At 39.0% G+C, this 24273-nt stretch overlaps 1 protein-coding gene across 1 annotated transcript in view; it reads left to right on the top strand.

Moving 5' to 3' along the window:
• The window catches only part of LOC106864358 (coiled-coil domain-containing protein 171-like), a 33902-nt gene extending 16895 nt beyond the window's left edge, over positions 1-17007 (top strand). The window contains exons 10-19 of the mRNA XM_088156461.1: positions 929-1424; positions 2207-2335; positions 2981-3252; positions 3879-4058; positions 5292-5468; positions 5938-6083; positions 7659-7713; positions 9847-9963; positions 12805-12940; positions 16186-17007. Of these exons, the coding sequence (XP_088012587.1) occupies positions 929-1424; positions 2207-2335; positions 2981-3252; positions 3879-4058; positions 5292-5468; positions 5938-6083; positions 7659-7713; positions 9847-9963; positions 12805-12940; positions 16186-16688 (2211 nt within the window). The 3' untranslated portion in view covers positions 16689-17007. The remainder of the gene's footprint in view (positions 1-928; positions 1425-2206; positions 2336-2980; positions 3253-3878; positions 4059-5291; positions 5469-5937; positions 6084-7658; positions 7714-9846; positions 9964-12804; positions 12941-16185) is intronic.
• The last annotated feature ends 7266 nt before the right edge of the window (positions 17008-24273 follow it).

Here is a 24273-nt window from a genome sequence, read left to right as displayed (position 1 = left end):
AAGTATTTTTTTTCCTGAGAGTGTTAAAGCTGTAAGATTGAATTTGCTTATTTTAAGAATTACTGAGGGCAGCAGCTACTTTTTCAGCATCATCATTTGCAGAGATTGTATAGAGTAACAATAATGTGGTGTCACCTGGAGATAAATTTAGTTACATGTGTACTGACCCTAAGAACAATGGCAGATTTCAACAGTGTTAAGTGACTCTGTTTTATTGATACTACAGTGAGAAGTGATTTTAAAATGTAAAACTCTCACTACTTGTTAGATTAGTTATTTGCATTCCAAAATGTTCCGTTTTTCCACAACTATCACTTACTGTCTTTACCATCACATTCCTTCCCACCTGTTTCAATTAAAAGTGTTGAGAAAAAAGTAAATAGATGTCCCTTGTTATTTGTGAGTTACTGCAACTTATTTCATCAACATAATGCTGTATTTGATGCAGATTTCAGGACTGGAAATCTTTGCATGCTGAAAAATTTAATCTGTCTAGTTTCATGTTCCAGCCTTCCTTATTTATTTCATCTCACACTGGCTTCTGCTTGGTAGAGCAACGTTCTCTCTGAACTTGGAGGATGTTATTACTGTTGTTAAGTCAACTCATAAAACTATATTGTGGGCAGACAGGTGGACATCCTGTGAACTGTCATGGTATTGGTGGATTGTTGTCAGAATTCAGGAGTACATTTGCAGTTGATGATCAGACAAATTTCCCTCTTACCTTTGCTTGGGTGTTATACATCTGATTCTATTTCATAGTTGTTTACTAGAAGAGATACTTTCATCACCATCATTACTAACAATTTCTGTTCCTTTAATGCATCGTTTGAATGGCAAAATTAACAATTTTCTTTTAGCTCTTGTCTAGGTAAAAACCACCTTGTTATTATTTCTCCCATTTTCGTTTGGTTTGTTTCTGTCGCAGGAATGTGAAGAAATTTCACAGAAAAGCAGGCAAAAACTGTATGGCCTTGAACAAATCTGTGAGAAGCTGGCCTATGAGAACAATTCTGTGAGAAATGCATTATCGCTTGCTCACAAGGAGCGCTCATCTCTGCTGGCAGCCTGTGCACTGCTGTCAGGGGCCCTGTGTCCTCTCTACAGCAGAGTGTGTGCTATGTCTTCCCAAAGAGATATTCTCCAGGTCCAGGTGAACCTCCACGAATTAGTGAACCAGAAGATCAGGAGCCTCCTTTATGGTCTCCCTACTATGGAAAACAATCAAGAGGAAGAAAGGCGGAGAAGAGCCAAACACCTGATTTATGTGTTCCGAAGAGCTGTTATTGCAGTTCTGGCTGCTAACAGGCTTAGAATCCTGGCCCAATATTCCTGCTTCCTTTTTCTCTGGACAGATGGCTCAAGAGGAAGCACTAGAATTCAAGTTTGTGTGGGAGAATCTAGAGGCAGGCATCACATGTCACGTAAGTGAAATGGTTTTAAAGTGTTACATCAAATTACATGGTTAGGGAATAACAAGGAGCAATGTTGTTACTGCTGGGGCATAAAGACATATTTAATGACATTTTGACAAATATTATTTATGGATTTATGGTTTTTATGTTTCTTGACAAATATATTTCACTCTAAGAGGAAATTCCTCTCTATGATAGTGTGTTAAGCATTGGAAGTAAAATTGTAATTATACACATGAACTCAACACTATCTGATATCATTGATATTTGTGTTATGGATTTCAAAACTAAGTGCTACAGCATCTTCTCTGTGGTAAATATCTTGCAATGCTCTAAAATGATTAACCATCAACTTGTTTTTTGTTGTTTGTTTTGGCGTTTTTTTTAAAGGTATTCCCTCTTATTTTTGAATAGTTTTTAATATTTATTTCCTACTAAAATCCGGAAAAATTTGCTTTCTGATTCAGGTGAAATATTAGCATAGGATTTAGAAATTTTCTTTAGACATTATGTCTATTTGTCCCTCTCTGTTGCCAGATCAGTGTATGCTTCCCCCTACAAGGATAAGTGGTACCAAAAATATTTTGCAAATTAGAAGATTAATCTACTTTTTTTTTTAGTAGTCCTGGAAACATGCTTAATATGGTTGGCTACAACACATGGTCTAAATTGTCCTGATTAATTTGTGGTTTACGTGCTTATTTTTGGTTAATTTCTGAAAGAGATGGAGATAGCAGTATGCCATATCTCAGTAATTCAGTTATCCTGCTAGCTGCAATTCTGTTTCACAGGTTTTGAAGAGGAAGGAGTTGACTCTATTGAAGCTCTTGACTGGTTGACTAGCTCTAACCTCTATACTGCAATAATCAGTTCCTTCTCTGAACTGCAGGATGTTCTCAGCAAACCAGGTAATTTTAACAGTATATTGCTGTAGCAGAAATACATTAAAAAATAAACAAATTTTAGTGGGGCTGTTTCCCTGAAGTGGTAGTTTTATTGCAGGGTAAAATAATATCCCTCTTCTACATTCTCTGAATGATCACATCTCTGTACTCTTGGAGCAGATTAATTTTCTTTAATGGCTGATAGGATATTTTATCCTTTCAGTATTTGGAGTCATGGAAGCGGAAGACTGCAGAGTGGTTTTGGAGTCTATCTGCAGTAAGAACTGAAACAGGTTCCCTTGGTTCATTTGCATTGCTGTCATCTCTGTTTTTTTATTAATCTGGAGATTTAGAGTAGCCACATTTTTGTCACAGAAAAAAGAACATTAGAAGAGGGATAATTTATATGAATGAAGGCAAATAGCAGGACAAAGACATGGTGATACATTTTCCAGAAGGCTGAACACTAAATTGGTATCAAAGTTGCCATTGAATCACATGTATTCAAATTCCGTTTCAGGCACTTTCTTCTTTGATCATGCTGTTTTCAAAAAAGTGAATTAATATCCTTAAAAAGCAAAGTTTGAGCCATGTGTCAGATTCAGTATTCTGTGTTTCAGAATATTTACAGATTCCATCCTGTATACATGAAAAAGAGATGGATACTACAAGACATCAGAGCTAATAACCTTCTTGATGTTTCCTTTTTGTTATTGTTTCTTAAAGATCCAAAATCCTGGCTTTCTGGACACTCACTTATCAACGCAGCCAGGAACTCCTTTACAAAACTGATGGACAACCTGAGCGTATTGATGGAGACAGGACAAGGGAAACCCTGTGGGTGCAGAGTTTACCTGGAGAAGGACTCCCTTATACAGAGGCTGGCTTGTGGACTCCACAGAGTAAATGCCCAGGCCCTGGAAGCTGGACTGTATGACAGACTGCCTAGCTCAGTAAGCAGATTTACAGTCCTCCTTCATGGAAACAGAAGGTTTACAGTAGCAGTGAAGTTCCCTTGATAGCACCATTTATTTTTTTTCAGGCTGGTCATGAGTCCATGACAATGAACTATGAGGACACTCGGGAGCTGATTTGTCACACGTTAGGGTGTGGATAGGTCATTTCTTTTATTGACAAAGAATTTTTGGAGGAGGTTGTGCATATCCAAGTAAAAGATTTTTTTTGAGGTTCTATCAGAACTCTACTAGCTAATAAGAACAAATTTGCTTTTGGCTTGATGTAAATGTTAAGGCTGCTTTTTATCATTGTTTTCTCATTTTTACCATCCTTTCTTTCAGTAGATAACCTTCTTCCCTTTAACCAAAAGGAAAGGCTAAACTCTTTCTCTCATAATCTTTTATAGTAGACTTTAGGTGAAAATAGTACTTCCTTGTAAACAGAATTTGCAGTTACCCTTGGTAAGTTACAGGTTCAAATTTTTGCCCTTGTGTACGTCTTTTAGAGATGGAGGAAAAAAAAGATAGTTTTGTCTTAATTTTCTTGCCTCTTAAATATGCTTAATTTTATTGCTAAAATAGCAGATTTTATAGCTCATCAACTTGGTTTTTTTTGCTGACAGAGAAACATAGCAATCTTGCAGCAAGAAATACTTGAACTTTCAGGATGCTTTCATACAGCAGAGGTAGAGGCCCGCTCACTGTTCCTGCAGCTTGTAGAATTCAAATGGACTTTCAATGAGATGCAAAAAGATGTTGAAAAAGCCCACAGACTGCAAGAGCAATTCAGTGAACTTCAGCGTGTAAGTATATTTGATTTGGAGACTCTCTTGCTTAAAAGAGATTCTCCTTTCTATACTTTTTTTGTGTTCTTTTGGAAAAACAAGCATAACATTTATTTACTTTCAACAGACTTTTCCAGAAAACTTGCCTTGTAAATGTCACTAAACTAGAAGTCAGATGTATTTAGAAATATCGCTTTTCCACTGGAGTTTCCTTTTGATTTGTAGAAGGAAATATCCTGCATAAATTACAGTTTAGCCTTCAGCAGTCCAGGTTCTCCCATTTGTTGGAAATGTTGATGTGATTTATGTATCCTAAAAGGAGATTTCACTTCAACAAGTCAGCTGGAATGAGAGTATTCAATAAGAATGTTCACGAGAGGTTAATGAAATATAAATTTAACAGTTTAAATTCTTTATGGATGTTGATGAATGTTATAACAAATATAAATACAAATTTTAGTGGGTCTGTTTCCCTGAAAAAGTAACTTTATGGCAGGGGGAAAAAAGCCTTTTCCTACATTCTCAGTAGTACAAATACACAAAATTCGCCTGAGTCTTTTGCTGTTGCTGATTGACTTACTGAAATACTGTGGGTTCCCTAAGCTGAAGCATAGTTTTTAGAACTTGTCAGTGTATCCCAATCCAAACACTTTGGAGTAGAGAATATCTGCTAGATGATATTGCACCCATCGTCCTTCATGTTCCCAGCCAGTAAAACGGAAATTTTTTTTATTTAAAAATATCTAATGGTCTTCAGTTTTGTTCTTAACAGGTTTTATTCCCTCAGTGTTTTGGGACAGTTAGATGAAAATTGTTACATTTTAGATTGTAGTTGAAATGCAGATTATGACTTTCCTTGAAGAATTATTTCTTCTTTTGGAACAGTTTTTGGAGAGGAAAAACAGTGCACAAAGGTGTTTGCAAGGATTAATAAGCTATCCACTAAAATTTTGAACATTGATCTGCATATTTTTTCTTCTAAATATTGAAATTTTGCAACTTAGGGTGCAAATTTGAATAGAATACTGAACGCCAAGACTTTACATGAATGTTCTTTATAAAAAACATAGTAATTAACTGTCTGCCATTTATTGTTCAGTGATCTGTCTTCATGTTAACCAGCCTCTATACTAATCCTAGGCATGTGTTTGTTTTAGAATTTGGTATGTTTGTAAGTGGAAGTCAGAAAGTCAGGTAGGGAAACCGCTGAATATTGTTACAGAATCAGACACAATTTATTTCTCTTTCCAGAAAACAATCACCCAAGACAATATACATGAGGTATTAGAAAAAGCTTTGCACCGTGAGAATGAGGCAAGGTTGCTTTTACAAGAACACGAGCAACGGCTTCAGATGTTAAGTAGCAGACTAGAATTGCACACAAGTGCAGACACTGATAGAAGCCAAGACTCAAATGTATCTGTGATGGTAAGATTGTTCTTCTGGAGCAGTCACCAGAATGTGATCTTTTGTTAAATAAGCCAAATAGAGCAGTCCTTGTGTAAATAAAATAACAGGAGTAAATGCACACACACACTATTCAGTCTGCCGGAATTTTAGGCTACTGAGAAAACACTTCAAAGACTTTTTTTTTTTTAAGCTATGGATGTTCTGTTTTTAAAAATTTAAGAAAAAGCCTTCAATGGGTGTTTAATTTGAGGGTTTTTTGCCTACAATAATTTTGTTTTCTAAAACACATTTATATATAGCAAATATACTGAAATATCGGGGGGTTCTGAGTCAGCACTGCTTTTGCTAGGAAATTCATAGAACCTTAGTATGCAGTGGTCCAAATCTACTTCACAATCAGTTTGTTTTCCACATTGGTCAGTGGCCAATGGCACAAAGCAAAGTTTATTTGGCCTGATGAGTAACTCTGCTCTCTGTCTGCTGGCAGAGCCTCTCTGATGCAATGGAGGAGTTGAGGAGAAGAGGCCGAGTTCTGAATCACCAGGAGAAACTCCTGAAAGAGATGGAGCTGGAGCGGCAGTGGCTGCGGGAGGCTCTGCAGGAGGCAGAACGTGCCCTCCAACAGGAAGCAAAGTGAGTTCTGGGGCCTGTCCCTCAAAATGAACAAAAATTTCAATTCCCACTTCTATGGGCAGGGATTTGGACCTGGCCAGTGTAAGACAGGAGGAAAGTACATCGGTCTCTTTTTTTTGAACTTCAGGGATAGTCTTCTAAAAATAAAACCATTAGTTCAGAATACTAGGTCATACATTTTATGCAGTTATCCCATAATAGTGCACCGAATTCTGGGTGCTGAAATAACTGCAAACAAAATACCTGTTCTATCTTACTGATCTGACAACATCTCTTTGGCAGATCCTTAAAGCTCTGTTTATTTAAGAAGTTATTGTTCCCTGAATTTCCATGCCATCTTTTTATAGACAAATACAATTTATTTATAGTAAATACAGAAGCATCAGGTAGGGGACAGGTCTTAGCTACCAAAGAGACTGAAACCTATTTTGGACCTAGCCTTTCCTGTGGGACAAGATAGATCTTCTGGCTGATTTCAGGGGGTTATGGATTTAGACCTAATCCCCCTACCATTTACACCATAACCTGGAGTGGAAGGAAAGGCTCAGGAACTGCTCTTGAAAAGATTGGTAGTAAAAAGAGACCCCTTGACCTGAGCGAGCTTATTACTAGCCTATTCTTAGAGTCATTTGGTCAGATAAAAAAACAAATCTTTACACACTTTGTTTTCTAATACTTATCATAATATGAAGTATGTATTATGAATATTGTTATTCTATGGCTAAGATCTAAAAAATTTTAATTAAAATTTTTCAGCATACCTGGGATCATTCATCCTCTGGAGAACAATATCTGAGAAGTTTTAAGGGTTTTATGCACCAGGGAAATAATGCAATTCATATAGTTCTCAATGAAATATTTAACAAGCTAATTAAAATGATAAATGTTATTTGGTAAGATTTGATCAAAGCAAGTGTCACCTGCAGAAGGATATGTTCTAGAAAGCTTCTCCATTTCATCCTGCCTCAATCTATTTTTGACATTTTAGTAATGATTATTCCTTGTGGCCATACATATATCCAGAAAAAGTTATTTTAGTGTGAAGTGGCTTTAAAACTGGCTTTTTTTTTTCTGTATATAGCAGCTGAACATCAACAAAGATAACTACCTTTCACTTCATTTTTCTAGCAACTCTTCACAACAAATAGGTTTTGGTTTTTTTCTCCCTTTGGAACATATAAGCAAAGCAGAAGAAGTAAACAGAATCTGCCAGTGTTTTGCAATACAAGAATATAATAGCATCATGCTAGAGACTTTTTATGACCTCTATATCCAAGCCATGATAGTTGTTCATTGATAGGCCTATAATTACATCTATTTTAATTGCTTATCCTCAACAGAAGCATCTTTCATAAGAAATGCATCAAATGGTGTTACATAACCTATTTTTAGAGTTTGCATTAGAGATATGAAAATGAGAGAAAATCCTAACAATTTGAGTTATCAACAATTATGTTACAAGATATGACAGCCATAAAGTAGCAGAAGATTAATTGCTGTATTGGTAGAGCTTCAGTTCTGTAAAGTTACTCCATTGTTCTTGTTTTGTTTTTTGTTTTTGTTTTCTTATAATAGAGACAAAGAGTTGATCATTAATCATATGAAAGCTGTGGATGCCACCCTAAGAGCGGTAAGAATTTGAAGCTTTCCCTCTGATTTGTTTCCAATCACGCCAAAGCCTTAGAACTGCTTATTCTCAGGTGTCTCAGTTTGAAAGACAGGTGTCTGCTAGGGAAGGCAGGAGCCTCCTTTGGACTGGAGAATGTAAACCCTCTCTCTCTCTGAGTTATTCTAATTTTGAAATTAAGGGGCTCTCAGGCAAAGATATGAGGATAGGAACGGCTGTTCTTTATTAATGTGTATAACAAGGCACACAAACAACAACGACTGTGGCATTAATAACAAACAGAAGCAGGGACCCCGTGACCCTTCTCGGCCGAGGCAGGAAAGGATGGAGGAGAGGCTTTGCTTCACCAAGCCCTGGGGCAGTCGGTCCCGGTGCCCCTGCGGGACTCCGAGGAGCACCAAGCTGGAAGGGCAGGAACGAGCAGAAGCCCCGGGGTGGTGGCCGAGCTGTATCAGAAGCTCTGTGGCAGCAGCTGGAGCTGCGGGATGTCCCGGCAGGGCTGGGGCAGCGGGGCCGGCTCCGAGCGGGGCAGGGACAGGGGACCGGGATTGCCGGGAACACGAGCGGATGGGAACAGCTCCGTCCTTTAGTGAGGTGGGTGCCAATAAGGCCCCGGGTCAGTGGCTGCTCTCACGGGCAGAGGCTCACCCCACAGAAGAAGCAGCAGCAGCTCCGGGCTGGGTTGTGGCCAATTCCTTTCCCCAGGCAACAACAGCTCCGAGCATCCTCCTCTGAAGCCGCAGAGCGAGAGAGCTGGCAGCTGCCCCAGCCCTCCTCTTCCTGCTTCAGATCCCCCGGTATCTCTGTCTCTCGGAGAGAAATACCCCAGATAAGAGAAAATGCAGCCAGATGCCTCCTTCCCCCTGAGTTTGGCCACTTCTTTGTTTTCTTGAGTACTCTTGAATACTCACTTCTTGAGTGCTCAGTAGTCAGTGTTTCTTAGCAATTTATGGGAAGAATTCTATAGGTAAGAAGGACCAAAGGAAAAGAAACCTGACCTCCAATATCAGGGGAAAAGAAAAGTTGTTGCAAAGCAACTTCCTTTCCTTTGAGTTGAAGTTTCCCCCCTCAAATTCTTCTATCTTAAAAAACCACAGTGAAATAAAATGCAAGTTTGTAGTACACAAGTTGTTCTAAATGTAGAAGTTATGACAAACTTCACTCGCTGAGAACTACTTCTAGTTGCCAAGTGAGGACTAATGGAACACAAAAAATTGGCAATTGGGGACTTAACCCTCTACTGAGTAATGTGAGGTCACATACTTGGTGGCCATAAAACATTTGGCTTTGTGTCTGCTACTTTTATCTTGTAAACATCATAAATAGGAAAAGAAAAGGCAAGAAGTAGTAATTTGTGGTCAGAAACTTCCATGGTATTTTTTTAAAAAATATTTTAAATTCAATAGTAATCTCAAGTTTTCTCTCTGACTTGTACAATTGTGCTCTAGTATAGGACTGTTTGAAGGTCCAACAAAGCTGTATATATTAATTATTTAGGAGAAAGGACTATTTTCAGCTATAGTTCTAGGGGCAGGTAGTTTTATAACTGTTTTTAATCTAGAGCAGCATAGAGCAAAAGAAGTATTTTCATACCTGGGAGTGTCAATTTCCCTTACTACATCTTTAATTCCTAGCAACATGGGAAATTCTATTTTAGTTTCTGCATTCACCAAAACTGTTGTTAATTTAATTTTCAGATACCTTTTTCAAATCTCTTTCCTTTGATGTTCATGGAAAGCAACAGAACCTAAACTGTGTGTTTCACCTGCAGCAAACTCTGATGATAGAAAATTTCCTTTGTGCCACCACATCTTCATACTGGCTTCTTTCAAACTTTGGAAGTGGATGTCATGCAACAAGTGCTGTGTTTTTACAGTGCATACATATCATATCCTTGGCCTTTCTATTTTCAGACCAGGGCAAGGTGCTTTTTTTTTTTGGTAGCATTGTCTTCCAGCACTGTGCATTAGAGATTTATTTGCAATGAAAATTCAAACATAATTTATTCATGGATGTTAGGTCCAGCAATCAATGCAAGTCCACTCAATGGGCTCAGGGAAGAGAGACCCAGTTCATCGCCATTGGTGTGTCTGAAGGAGAATTACTATTAATGCTGGGTTTGTTTTTTCCCTTTAGGTCAGAGACCAGGCAGTGCTATCAGGTGCTGCAGCAGCCACACTGCTCCCCAGCCTGCAGCTGGAGATCCTTTCAGAGGAAGCAGTGAGGGGCAGGCCAGAGGCTATAGCATTCCAGGTCAGAGTCTAAAACCAATCCTGTTTAATTGCTTGTTTGTTTGTTTGTTTTTAATTTCATTTTTTGCATCTGAGATACAACAGGCAGATGGACTGCTCTGAGCATGTGGAGAGCAAAATGCTTCAAAACTATTACAGCCAACAGTTGAAAGACAATTTCCTTGTGTACTCTTGCACATGATATTTCGAGATGATGGCAACTTAATATTGCAGTTACAGCGTTAAGTAACAGATGGGAATACAAACATGGACAAAAGTATATATACCAGCTAATATCCCTCTATCCCCCTCCCTTTTTTCACAATAATATACACGATACTAATTTAAAAAAAAAAACCACAAACAAACAAAACCAACTAAACAAAAAAGATAAGATTTTCATGCTTCTTCTTGGTCAGTATCAGATTTATTTCAACCCATCATTCTAGAATTAACTCTGGGTTTTTGAGCATTCTTCATTTAAAAGAAACTGCTATTTAGTATGTTTAAATACAGAAGCCATTTTGCTTATGTAGGTTTAAAGACTTGCACATTTCAAAATACTGATTTTGTTAGGACAAAACAATGAATGGAAAAAAGACAAATTAGTGCTAAGACAGAATTTTTTTCCCAATGAGAGAACAAAAGGCAGAGTGAGTACATATTTCTTTCATTGTGCTTCTCTGTCTGAATTAGAGAGACAGCAGGTAATCAAGTAAAGTGCAAGGAACTTAGGCAAGGTAAGTATTGCATGCGATGTGTATGTTTCTGCAGTAATTCCTTCCAATTTATTGTAGATTTTGTGTTCTAATGCAGTATATAATTGCAGGATCGGGGTCACAAAATCAAACATTCAAGAAAGGCAGATTCTAATGTGGAAATTTCTCACAGTTGCCCTATTGCATGCATACATGCATTTCAATATGATAAAGATATAAATTATGTGCAATTGTCATGTTGTCACACTAAAATATGGAAATATGTGATGCCCTGAGATTCCCTGAGGTCAGTTAGCACAGATGAACTTTTACATCAAAGGGTAGAATTACAAATGCTTCCCCAGCTCAGCGATGATCCATTTTAAAGCTGAACAAAAAGTCCTATGGGTGGCATCTTTTCACAGGAGGCATTGTGGCAATCACCAGATTTGAAATCTTGCTTTTTAAATTTGGTAGCAGATGCTGCTTTTGGTTTGGTGTTTTTTAGTCCCATCTCAGCTCCCATTCTTTTTGACCTCACAATGATTGCAGAAGCACCTGCAGCCTATTCCCTCTTTCTGGAAAGGAAAAACAAAATGTTGCATTTCATATTTGCGCAAAGTGCTTATGGTATAACTAACGTAGTACAGTGTATGCTGGGGAGATCACTGGTGGAGCAGAATTGTTCTTGTTCACCTGGCAGCTTCACTTGGTAACTCAGGAATACACAAACAGCACCAATTACTCACAGTCTGTGGCACTGTGAACTTCCTTTTCTCCTTCTCTTTTCCTCTTTCTCCCTTTCCCCATCTCTTTCCCTCTTTTCCTCCCCTCTCTCCCCCACCCTCATCTCTAGTCCCTGTTTGATTCCTTTCCAAGCACATTATTGAGGTTTTACTATAAAATTGGCATTTTATAGCCAGAAATCACCTAATGGATTTTAATTTTATTCTATGCCAAATTAAGGACAATCCTGCAATCTTGAGTGAGGTAAGCAGGTGGTAACCACTTTAGGGACACTTGTCTTTTAAAGCAGTGGAGCTGTTTGCAGGCACATCCTCTGAACTGCCTTAGTCTATGGGGAGCGCATTTCAATTAAAGGCCTTAAAATCTGCAAGAATCCTCCTTTAGGACTAGAACTGCAGTACCAAGAGATTTTGGATATTCTTTCTGATGAGAAAAGATGTGATATGGGTTAATTTGCCACTGGTGTTTCCTAGATACCACAATGAAATAATCTGATTGATTTTAGCTGTGTTAACGTTGATTCTGAAAAGCAGCAGTGTGAAACCAAGGAAAGGAAAACTGCAAAAATCCCTGTTTGTGGTACTAAGCTGGTTTTTGTCTATACCAAAGGTTTACATTCAAAAGACCAATTTCATATTATCTGAAGGGAAAGATTGCAAATAAAATAGCAAATAAAATGTGATTAACCGTTGTAAAGAAGACCAATAATTTCAACAGTTAGTTGAGAGCACTTGGGGTAGATATAAAGTTACCAGTACTGCCAAATAATTTGTGCTGCCTTGTCCTGCTAACTTTATCATCAGTCTAATCAATATAAAAAAATGGGGAAATTCTTCCACTACATGCATAGAAACAGTTACATTTTTCCAGTTATATTGCAATCAGATGATTTGTTTTCAGAGGTCTGTAGGTTTACAATGTTTCTTTTGTTACTGCCAAGTTAATTTTTTTTGCTGTGAAATTGAAGAATTAGTAAATTGACTCATTTTGGAAGTGTGAACATTATCCTGAAACTGTGTGGTAATTTTTTGTGAACAGAAATTAAATCTGCATTTAGTCCTGTATTGAAATAAAATGGAAAAATTGTATCAAAGCTCAATCCTGTACTGTGTCGAAAATGTCTCATTAAAGCTTCTTCTAACTAGGGTGTGGAGTCATTCCCTTTTCTTAACAATATTAATATTCAAGATTTTAGAAGAAATAAAAAATCCAGATTTTAGAAGAAATTAAAAATCCAAATTAAAAAAAAATAAAAATTGATGTTTAAGTCCTGGGACTGAAATTCTGCCTGGTTTACGAACCGTATTTCATTTCTCTGCTAAAAAAATCTGTCTTACGTAACAAATTTGAATGTGAGCTATTTGGTATTTAATTGTAGCTTGCCTGGCACTGATGATTCCTTTTACTTTTACTTAAAGCACGTCCTTTTAAGTTTTATGGATCTCTACTCGCTGGCAGCTGTCAGAGTAGAAGCATTACCAATAGGAAGAGAATCTTTGTGGGTTCACTTTGAACCTGAGGCAGCTGTGTCGCCTCCTGCTGCTGCTCCTGATGGTAAGTCTGCTTTTCAAAAAGTGTTAGTCACTTGGACTTGGGTTCCTAGGCAGCATCTCCCTTTATGCTGCACAGCTTCTACAGGCAAATACAAGAATGCTTAAATGTTAACCTAATGGAGCAGTAGAACTAATGGTAACAGAAATGTTTTGAGACATTTTTCAGAAGAGAAAGGGGTGGTGAAAGCTGACACAGGGATTAAAATTTTTGTAATATTTTGTAATTAATTTATTTGTAGTTTCTTTTTTCTAATGGTCCCCATTTGTTTGGAGATTTATATTTTTGGTTGTGTTTGGTTGCTGGGTTGTTGGATTTTTTTGGTTTTGGAAAGTGCTGGTGACGAGTGGGTGGGTATTTGGTTTTTGATTTTTTCTTTTATTACTGTTTCTAAATTTTTTTTCTCCAAAGGCTTTTTCCTTTCTTTCTGTTTTAAACCATTAACAATTTTGTAGTAGCCATTCCTTGCAACCATAACCATTTCAGTTCTTTGGATTTCCTTGCTTTTTAAACTTTACTTTCTCTGTTGCTGTAGAATTTGTCAGACTGTTACCCTCTTGTTACTCTCTGTCTTGCTTTTTTTCTTGGAAATAGTGTGGGACAGAATTAAGTAACTGTGGACCTCTAATAATTGTAACTTTTCTTAATACTGTTAGTACTGGATGGTTTATTTGCTTTGAAACAGGTGAATGTTCTTTCAGTGACAATAAGTCAAGTAAAATCTGATAATGTTGTGGGTTTGACATTGGCTAAACGCCAGTGAACCCATGAAAAAATAATTTACTTCTTCTTCTCTGCCATAGTTGAGCAGAAGAGGGGGAAAGAACAATCTAAAAGCTAATGGGGTGAGATAAGGATTAGGAGAAAAATACGTCAGGGGCAAAAGTTTAAAATTTATAAAATGTATAAAGAAAAATCTATTAACAGAATTCTCAAAGGATAATGAGGACTCAAAACACTTCTCCCCTCCCACAGCCCTTCTTTCCTTCCTACCAACAATGCAGGAAGAAAAAACATGGGGTTTTTATTCAGTTTGTCACTTCTAAAAATCTTCCTTCAGTTCTCTTCAGGAGAGGAGTCTTTGTCTATGCCATGGGGATTTTCCCACGAGAGACAGCTCTCTGTGAATCTTTTCAACGTGTTTTTAATTTTTAGGCGTAGCAGTCCTGCCCAAATCTGCTGCAATGTGAGTCCCTCACATGGGCAAAGCAATTTTCCCACAGCTGCTTTCTTTTCATGAGCCATTTAGTTCATGGGGTTTCATTTTTAAGGATCAGCTGTTGTAGTGTAAAAGCAAGGGTCTTTTTCTTATATTTCTGGAAGCAAGATTTCTCAGTTCAAGTCTTTCACCAGATCACAGCTTCTCAGCATCCACACAATCTAGCGTGAGCACCTTTTTCTCACAGGCTGTGGGTGAATTCTGCATTCCCCCATGCACTTCATGAATTATAGGGAAATAGATTGTTGTATTGTAGTCCTCACCATGGCTTGCAGGAGAATTTCAGCTCCAAGGCCCAGAGCAAAGTCCTCTTCCTCCCCCTCCCTCTTTTGCACCGACCTTAGTGTCAGCATGTTGTTCTCCTCCTTTTTCTTTTCTCTGACTTGGGAGAGGATTGGTGTCCACAGGTTCACTTGTTCTCAAGTTCTATCAGTTGAAAAGTTTTTATAGGGTTCTGCAGCATTAAAAGGTTGATTCCATCTGGTCTCCACCCTGGGGAATTGCTCACCATGTCTCTCACAGCCATTGTGTGATTCCCACCAGCCCCGTGTCCACTCAACACCTTTCTTCAAGCTGAATGCAGAAAAGGAAAAAACAAAGCAGCTGCCACCACTGTGCCCTTCTGTTCACAGCATGTCTGGCTGAACAAATAAAGTTACTTGTGAGCCACCCCAAGATAGCTGTGGCCCCATGGTGCCACCCTGGCTGTGCCAATCTTGGCCATGTGGTCCTGGCCACATGGCCCTCCCCGGACTGGGAGGGTTCTGCTGCTTGCCAACCCCTCCAGGGAAGAAAGAGAGAGTTCCCAAGGTTTTGTCTTTTGTAAATAAGTTATCATAGAAGCATTACCCGCTTTTGTAATTGGCTTAGCAGTGTGCCTCTTCTCAAAGGCAGACAGTGATTGGTTTTGCCAGGCACAAAGGAAGCTTTTAGCTCCTCACAGAAATATCACTTCCATGGCTGGCTTCTTCCCTCCTCACCAAAAATTAACCCGTGAAAACCCACACAGATAGGCCGCAAAAGAGAATTTCCCAGCTATTGAGATGATTGCAGACATGAAAGAAATGTATCAATATTTGTCTGTATCAGCACAGGCAAAACCAGAAAAGCATATTAACAGTGTTTACCAAGCTGGAAATATCTGTAATGCTGAATACGCTAAGCAGTGATGTCTCCCAGAAACTACTTTTTTACTGGAGAATTTGTAGTTCTTATCTGATTTTAATCAACTGGGCATCGCTTGCCAACATTACTGCATAGCCAAGGAATGCAGCTATCCTGGTATAAATGCTCTCCTTATCAGGTGACTTTGCTTAAACAAGTAATATTTGTAACCAAATAGTATAAATCACACAGTTTAAAATAATAACAATATGAAGCTTATATTATAAATCACATTATGTAACCTGGGACAAGGTGTTCAGAATCACAGTAGTTCAACCCCACACTTGCTATTTGGTAAAGAAAGTGCCTTTTCTGTGCAAAAATTGTTTGGTACTCAGTATTCTACGTATGTGAACTTTTAACTTGTCAGACTATTGTAACATATTTGAATATAACAGTAATTTTATTTAAATGTTGCCTGTAACAATATGCCTGACTAATATTTGAAGAATATTAAGTGTTGATGTCAATTGATGGTGAAATATGCTCAAATGTAAAGGACTCCTTTCTGTGGCTAACAGGGCCTGTGCTTCCTAATAACGTGAAAGGGAGACTGTAGAATAAATTTTTTTACTTGATTTAAAAACACAGCCTTGGAGTTATAACGATGAGAGGTAAAAGATGTTGGAAAGTATTTGTAGCACTTGAAAAAAAGTGCTGTTGTTTTCCAACACTTTCTAGGGCAGGACACCTATGCTATTGTCCTTTGTCAAATAAAGATTAATATCTGTATTCAGGTGCCGTTTGCTTCAAATAAGCACCTAGGACAAGAAGCAAACATAAGTTATAAGTACTTCACTCTCTGTGAGAGGTATTTAACAGCAAATGTAGATACTCTCTTGATTAGTTTGTTTTTTAATTCCAGCGTGTGGGAGACAGCCTACACATCAACATTTTACATACGGGTCAGAAAGTCAGCCTGACTGGAGTTACAGCCAAGATTTTGGGTGGTGGCAACCTGCAACTGACCTAACCACTGATGTGATACACGACAGAACCTATACTGGGCCTGTAATTTACTCAATCCCTGGTGAGCCACCCTACAGAAACTATATGTCTGCCAGCAGCAGGGCTTACAGTCTGCCACCAGGCAGAACAGGTTATGGACCATTATCGGGCACTTTCGTCAACGTTACGCCAAGCGTAATCCACGCTGCCTCAGGACTGGACAGCTCCTCCTGTTACAGGCCATGCAGTAATTCTGTGTATTCAGTGTTCACACCCTCCAATCTGACACGGGATAGAACTTTAGGGGTCTTCAGGACAGGGTCTTCAGACAACACGTCCTTCAGTTTCAGACCACGCAGAGCCAATTCTTTGCCTTCGTTCAGATCTTACAGCCAGGATATCTCGTCCAGCCCCAGATGAAATCAGTAAATTTTACTGTTGGAGTCTTGGCTGTGACAGTTTTCTTAAAGAATATCCTAGCTTCTCTTCAGAAGGCAAAAGCTCTAGAAATGTAAAAAGAGCTAATTAAAGTTCAGCTTTACCTACCTTTGTATTGTAGTTCAGTGTATCTTTTTGTCTGTAATTTCAAATTTTTATGAAAATGTGCATTCATTTCTTCACATTTCTTTGTTTCTAATTATTCATATACCAAAACACTTTTAAAACTCTTATTTATTGCAGTTGTTAATTTTTATGAAAGGTATTTTAAAATGTTATAAAACAACATCTTTTGGGTAGTTTTCTTCATTCTTAAATAAAATCCACAAGCCCTTTTAGTCTTTGTCTCTCAAAGTTGTTTCATACCTGTCTATTTTAAACCAGGACTACAATACTTTAATAGGGTTGAGAGGGGTCCATGAAATGTACACCACTAATTCCTCTTGTATAATGTCACAGCCTTGCCATGAGTCTCCTTTTTTTTTTTTTTTCTCTCATCAGCTCAACTGCAGACACACATTTAGTTCCCAGCTTAAGACAGATGAGCAAAATAAAAAGGATGTGATGGGCCTTTGGGAGCACCCTTGCTGATCTTTCTGCTTTTTCAGTTGAGCAAGACTCTCATCCAGTTAAACAGATTGCACTTAGAAATACACTTAGAAATAGGCAGGAGCTCTATTGATTTCTAGTAACAGCTGGAGGCCTGTATCTCCACAGGATGTTTTGGCTTTCCCACACTTTATTGGGTTTTGGCTGCAAATACCATTGCCCTTGCTTTCTTATGTAGAAGTACCATGGCTGGGCAAAAACTGCCTAGTGGGCCGTATTCCAAAGGCAGTTTGGTCTAGAGTTTGTGAATGAACGAGACCCTTATCCAATTCCAAACCACGTTAAAAAAATCATAAAAGAGAACTTCTCATACTTAAACAACTGACAATTCAGAAGTGAATGTAGTTATTCATACAGCGAAAAGAAATTGAATCTTCCAATGGATTTGTGGTTAATAAGAGGTTTTTTTCTGACTCCCACTCATCACTGGCACTGGAGAAAGCCATATTCCTGGAAATGTCAGTGTCTTCTGTATGCCATAAATAGTTTTGATGCAACAGTCAGAGGCACCAGGCTAGAGAGAGGCTCAACTGATGTTAGGAACAGGAGCTGCTCCAAGGAGAAAAGAAGAAATGAACTTTTACTTCCCAAACCCATCTCTCCACAGACTCAAGCAGGATTCCCCTGGTTCCCAGAAATGTGGAGAAATAGGGGTGAGAAGACCATCTGAACCTATGTGTTCATGCCCAAGACCTTGCTGTTGCCATTTAGGTTTTTCCTTTTTTCTTTTATACGATTTTTATACTCTTCACACATATATTTGTTGCTCTGTGGCCTATTGTATTAGTGATTAGTTTTCCCAGTAATTTTCCATGGCCTTTCCCTAAGCAGAAAGACAAAACAAATTCCAGAGCTCCGAGCCTCACAAGGTACAAGGCCTCAGTGCTCTCTTGGTTCTTCCTGGGAACCAAGGTCGAGAGCAATTCTTTGAGCTGCCTTTTAATGGACAAAGTACAGCCAGTGCCAAGGGGGGGGACTCCAGAGAGGGATTTGACCTTGGAGGGAATTGCATAATCACTGGTCCTCCTATTTCGTGTTTTTTATCAATTATGCTAATTTCCTAAAATCTATAAATATGTACACATCCCTAGAGGGAGTGGGCTTTTGTGGACATCTTTTCATATCTGCTCCTGAAAACCTTGAAATAATGATCCACTTTTATATTACCTCCTTACTAAAAGTATCTCACCTTTCATTTTCAGATTGGGAAAAAGGCAACATAGCAATCACAGGCAAACATGGCCCATAATGCCACTAATCCATTCATTAAGGTGTCTTCAGTTTGCTGGGATTTTTGCCCTGCTAGTTTTGTGGGAATGCTGCTTGCTGTCCAAGCGCTTTGTTCTTTTCAGGAAACTCAAGATTCTTGCTTAGGTTCCTCTTTTCTACAGACAGGGGCTATTGTAGCTGTTGAAAAAGATGAGGGACACAAACCATTCCTCAGGAAACTTCAACAAGTCTAAGAAATGTTAATTCCAGTAGGCCTTAGGCCTTTGTTCTGGCAATTGACAGGGGTGTTTTAAAGGACACAGACACCAATGGAAAGAAAGGTCATATTTTACTAGGAATATTAAGGCAACAGAAAAGTAAAATGATACTACATGCTTGGCTTCAGCAGCAAGCAAAAACAAGCAAGGTAATCTCATTACTATATGAGAGACAAGATAATGATTGAGAAAGATCCATCACCAATGGCCTAAACACTTTACCATCATCCAGAGTGCATCCAGAGTTGCTGTGGAGCCCCATTTCAAAGAGAGGAGCTGGAGAGCTCTTCCCAGCAACTGGGAAAATCCCACATGGTGCATCCACCTGTAGTTGAGGTCTCCAAATTCACCCTGAAAGTGGGTCCAGGTTTTATGGGCTCAAATCACCAAGTGAGAGTGACTTCATCACATTTTTAGCACAGAAACACCTTGCTCTGATGGCACACTTCCCAACCAGCAGAGGCCAAGACTTGGCCAGTGTCCAGGCCTTGTCTGGAAGAGTTTCCCCTAAAATATCCTATGAACAAGCCTCTATTCATGTCAGTGGGGAAAATTTCTTAAAATTATACATTTCTTGCATATAGCTTTTCTTGCATATCTCAGCCATCTATTTTTAGCTAAATAATAAATAAATAAAGTGATGATGTCAGTCACATAATGCCAGGAGTTCATCTTTGTGACAGCTATAGCTGGTCTGTAGCTGCACGGGTAGATTGGTATTGACAGACACTCACTCGACCAGCCTAGCTCCTTACAGAATAAAAAGTAAACAAGTCCTTGAGCATGTTAAGGACAGGTCGGTTTCAAACTCAAACAGGGAACCCCAGCCAACCCCTTTAAACCATGAATGTACCCATGCCCTTGGCCAGTGAGCTGGGTGGAATTAAGACCCTTACCCAATTGCATCTGTAAGCACAGGAAATTTGAAGCCCCTGTGAAAGGGGGTGCACATCAATAAAATCTGCTGTTGCTGTGTGAATTCAGTGTGTCTTCTTGTTGCTTGTCTGTCTCCAACATCAGTGACGCATCTTAAAAGTCAGCTTTGACTGAGGCCTGCTTCTCAGCCTCAGGCCTCTATCTGGGTTCACTTTCACAAACAAAAGTTGTATTTGTTTAAAGTTAAATTGTAATAAGCTGTATTTAATGGTATTAAATTTGTATTATAGTAATTAACATTTGAATAAATTTAATTGTAATTAAAATGTATTAAATTTAAAATGCTAAGCAGCAAAACAAAAGTTTTTTTTGTCCTGTGAATATTTGAAAGGGCTAAAAGCACTGTGCCTAGGCATCTATTTGGGCTAAAATAAGATACATTGTAACCAACATAGAAGTGGGAAAAAATCCCTCAAAAACTAGAGACGCAGGATGAAACTTGGCAAGAAAAGGGAAGAGAACTTGCAAGAATGAAGGCCAGAGCTTGCTGAAACCAGTGAGGAAATTGCTGAAGCAGTTCACAAGAGACTGTGCACGCCTAGAAAGGTGCACAGGGCACGGCGAGGAAGATCTCCAGCCTTCATCAGGGGAGCACCGAGGAAGATGCAGGAGCTCCCAGTGCCACAGCCCGGCTGCGCCGCGCCTGCTGTGCCGCACGTACGCTAATGGCAGTAATGAGTTTTAAGACATAGCTTGCATAACCACACCTTTTCAAAGGAAAAGAGATGAATATGCACAAAGTCTAACCATGTATCTGCTGTGTACCAAGGTGTCCAGGTGTTGGGTCCCTGTGCATCTAGTGCTGAATAAAGGAAATAGCGCATCTTGCCTTTGTCTCGGGAGTGTCTCTTGGTCCAGTTTGGGGCAATTATTTTTCTCCATCCAGACCCTATAAAATCCTGCTGGCTTGCCACAGCAGCACTGAAGGCAGTGATAGCTCCATCCACAGCTAGGCATAAGTTACTCTGGTCCTGTAGCAATGGTTGCATATTTTAAACCTCCTCTGGCCTCTGGATTCTGGTACAGATTAGTGACTCAAAAGATTTTGAATCTGGCCTTTCTGTTGATGTTTTATCAGACTGAAAAAAAATAGAGTTGTCTACTCTTTCTTCGTACCCTGTGGTTGTGTTGAAAGGAAAGAATATTCACATTATTTGCATTTGAAATGATGCAAGAAATTGGCAAAGAATTGGAGTTATTCTGTCTCACAAAAGATAGGATAAGGGTCATCATCAAATCCACACAGAGAATATCTGTGCTCATTAACAGATTTTCCAAATCAGTTATTAGTACTGTTCAGTGTTCTTGGTTCTTCCTTTAAAGAAAGCAGGTTGTTGAAAGATCTGGAGTGAATATTTAAACATTAGAATGTTAGCATTTAAACATTAGAATATTTAAACATTAGAACTATATAGGCTTTCCAAAAACCCAGTGGTGAGAGAGACAACTTTGCATTAATGCTGATTAGCAGCTGAATTTTTCACAAAGGCGTATTGAGGAAACTCTAAGATAGAATTAATTAAAATGGAAATTGCAGACACAACTAAATTACAAAAGACAATGAACTAGAAACTCAGCTGGTACAAATCACTATAGAATCATTGAATTCAAAACCTAGCTCAGTGCTTGCTGGAGGACATCCATGACCTGATTCCAAAGTGTCTCACACAATTTGTGCTGTGCCATTTTAATGGTGCCAGTGAAAATTATGGTCTTCCTGTAATCAACTTATTAATGACTACACAACATAATTACCACATTGGGTGCAAATCATAGGGTTGGGTTTTTTCCCTTTTCATTGCATAGTTTCTGTTTAGCTCAGATATCAACAAAAGATTTCAAAAGGATATATTGTTTTGTAGAAGGTACATTTTAAACGCTGGGTTTATTATTACTTTTGAATAGATTACTTTTGAATTTTAAATTACTTTTGAATAATATGAACCTTATCTCCCTGCTCAGAACAAGAATATCCATTCCAAAATAGTGACATGGGGTCATGTTGGTCTGTTGTGACCAACACAGTGAAAGCTGAAATGACACTTTCAAGAGGTGAGCCCAAGCTGAGGGCATGCAAATATGTCAAATGTTTAGGTCGTGCTCTTTTCCTTCAAGTAAACGTGGATTCTTCTCTTGTCCCAACGAGGTCAGTCCCTCAAGTTATGACATATTAATTCTCTAATTTCCCTTCTCAAAAATCTGTGAAGAGAAATGTAAATATTTTTTAGTTGTCAAACACAGAAAATATCTACATTCTTTGCATAGAGAGAACAGACCATCCTTTCTATGTGTTTGTTTTTATTTTAAAAAGGGGCAAAGTCTCTGACATTTTGGTAAGTAAACAATTAAGCTGAGAATACAGAAGCAGTTTAAACTGCTTTTCTCTTTTACATTGTTTCTATAAGATTAGCATAAATTCAAATTGAAGCAGTGATGAAGAGAGGCAGTTAGTTTGTGATTAATTGTCCCAACTTTGCATCAGAATTGCTTCTTATACTGTGATATTGCTTCACATACTGCTACAGAGAGTGGTGGAGGTGCTTTGGCATTATGCATTTATAGAGCAGCTCCCTTCCCACACAGGTCAGTTGGGAAGAAGCTTCTCCTGCTTTGTCCAAGGGAAACTGATAAACAAACACTGTGCCATCAGTGCCTTTGGAAAGAAGGAAAACTGGATGATTTACAAACAAGCCATTGAGCTGAACAGAGCCTGAGCAGTGGAGGACAGAGTTAGCACAATAAAGTCCTCATTGCAGAAAGAATTGCTCCTGTTTCTCTGATGCCAGCTGTGACAGTGCTCCACTGTCAGAACCTCTTGGGAGAAAAGCATCATTAGAGATAATTTTCTTCCTCTCTCTTTTTCATTTCAGTTGGGTTTTTTGTGTTGTTTAATTTTTTTATTATTCCTTTTCCATTTCAATTCTTGCTTCCTTCAAACATCTCCTGAACTATTCCAGCAACAGCCAAGGTTGCATTCACTGAGCTTAAGTTTGTGCTTCCACTGAAGTTGGACCATGGTTCTCCCTGCAGTGCTTTGTTCTCCCCTGCTGCTCTTTACAGACTGGAGAGGGTCCAAAGGAGGGACAGAGATGATGAAAGGGCTGGAGAAGCTTTGCTGTGAGGGAAGACTTGGAGCAGTTGGGTCTTTTCTTCCTGGAGAACACAAGGTCCATCACACCATACCAGTATTTAGAGCAGGGATACAAAGGGGACAGAGCATCTCTGCTCACAAAGAACCACATGAAGAAGACAAGGATCGACAGCACAGGTAACACTGCGAGGGGTTTGCATCCACATAAAAAAGCAATTCTTACAGTGGGAACAAGCCTTTGCTGAAACAACGTCCCCAGGGATGTGGCAGAGTCCCCCTTGCTGGAGGTTTCCAAGTTGCAGCTGGACACGGCTCCAGGGAATCTCCCCGGGCTCCTTCCCTTTCCCTGTCCCTTCTGAGGTCCCTCCTGCCCTGGGCTGTTCTGTGGCTGTATCCTTGGAGCAGAGGGCCATGCTCCCCGTTCTGTTTTCCAGCTGTTTTTCAGTTCCCTCAGTGCCCAGCTGTGCTCACACCCCTGCTGATCCAACTCAGGGCAGAGAAGGGAGTGAGCACCCGGCTGCAGGAAAAGCCCACGGAGCCTCCTCTTGTGTTCCACCTGTTGGGAACTGTTGGCTCTTGGCAGTCTCAGCAGTGCCCATCGTGCAGCTTTGACTCCTTTGACCTATGGTGAGTGATTCTGAGATTCCAGGGAAATCCCCCCTGGCTCCAGGTGCTGCTTTATGACTTAGATGCTCTCCCACAGGTTTTTGTTGGTGTCTGTTGTGGTTAAGCTGCACTGGATTGTGTGAGAATTGACACAGCTGCAGTCAGAATGATATTCAATTCCCCCATAAAGAGCATTGGGGAATTCCCAATATTTAATAGTTTGGATGAAGTTTTGCTGATAGCATTTGGACATTGGAATATTTGGTTGAGAAGTGAGGAAACTTCTCTTGGACAGTCAGATTTCCACCAGGTAAGATGTGAGGACACATAAAGCAGAAGATTGGTCACCAGAACCACCTCTTTAATAAGGAATTGGAGCCTTAATGTTTGTCAGCAATCAATGTGCTCTTCTCAGACACCAGTTTTTATTTGTAACAGAGCATTTCCCTTCAGCTGCTGGGTAGTACTCAGAGAGCAGTGAAAACAAGATGGATCACAAAATCAGCTGTATTCTTGTGTAGATGGTGTGGTTACAAAACCTTCTAGGGCTTAAACTGACATTCTGTTTATCATAGGAGAAAATTACAGAAATATAACTCGTTTCTGTGATTATTTCCTGATACAGCAGAGTCAGGGCTTGCTTATGGAAGGCATTTATCATAAATATTGGTATCCTTGACAACACCAGGCTACAAAAGGGCTTTGTAATGAGCTACTTTTCAAAAATGTATTCTTTAATTTGGATGATTGTGTAATAATAAAATTGCACTGGGCCATTTTTGGAAAATAGTTTAGGTGGTGTCACCTTAAAATATAATGTTGCAAGATACATTAAAAT

The sequence above is a fragment of the Sturnus vulgaris genome, chromosome Z (assembly GCF_052056855.1).
Source record: "Sturnus vulgaris isolate bStuVul1 chromosome Z, bStuVul1.hap1, whole genome shotgun sequence".
NCBI classification, from domain to species: Eukaryota; Metazoa; Chordata; class Aves; order Passeriformes; family Sturnidae; genus Sturnus; species Sturnus vulgaris.
Note: the sequence above shows the minus strand (reverse complement) of the source record. Positions and strands in the feature narration are given on the sequence as shown.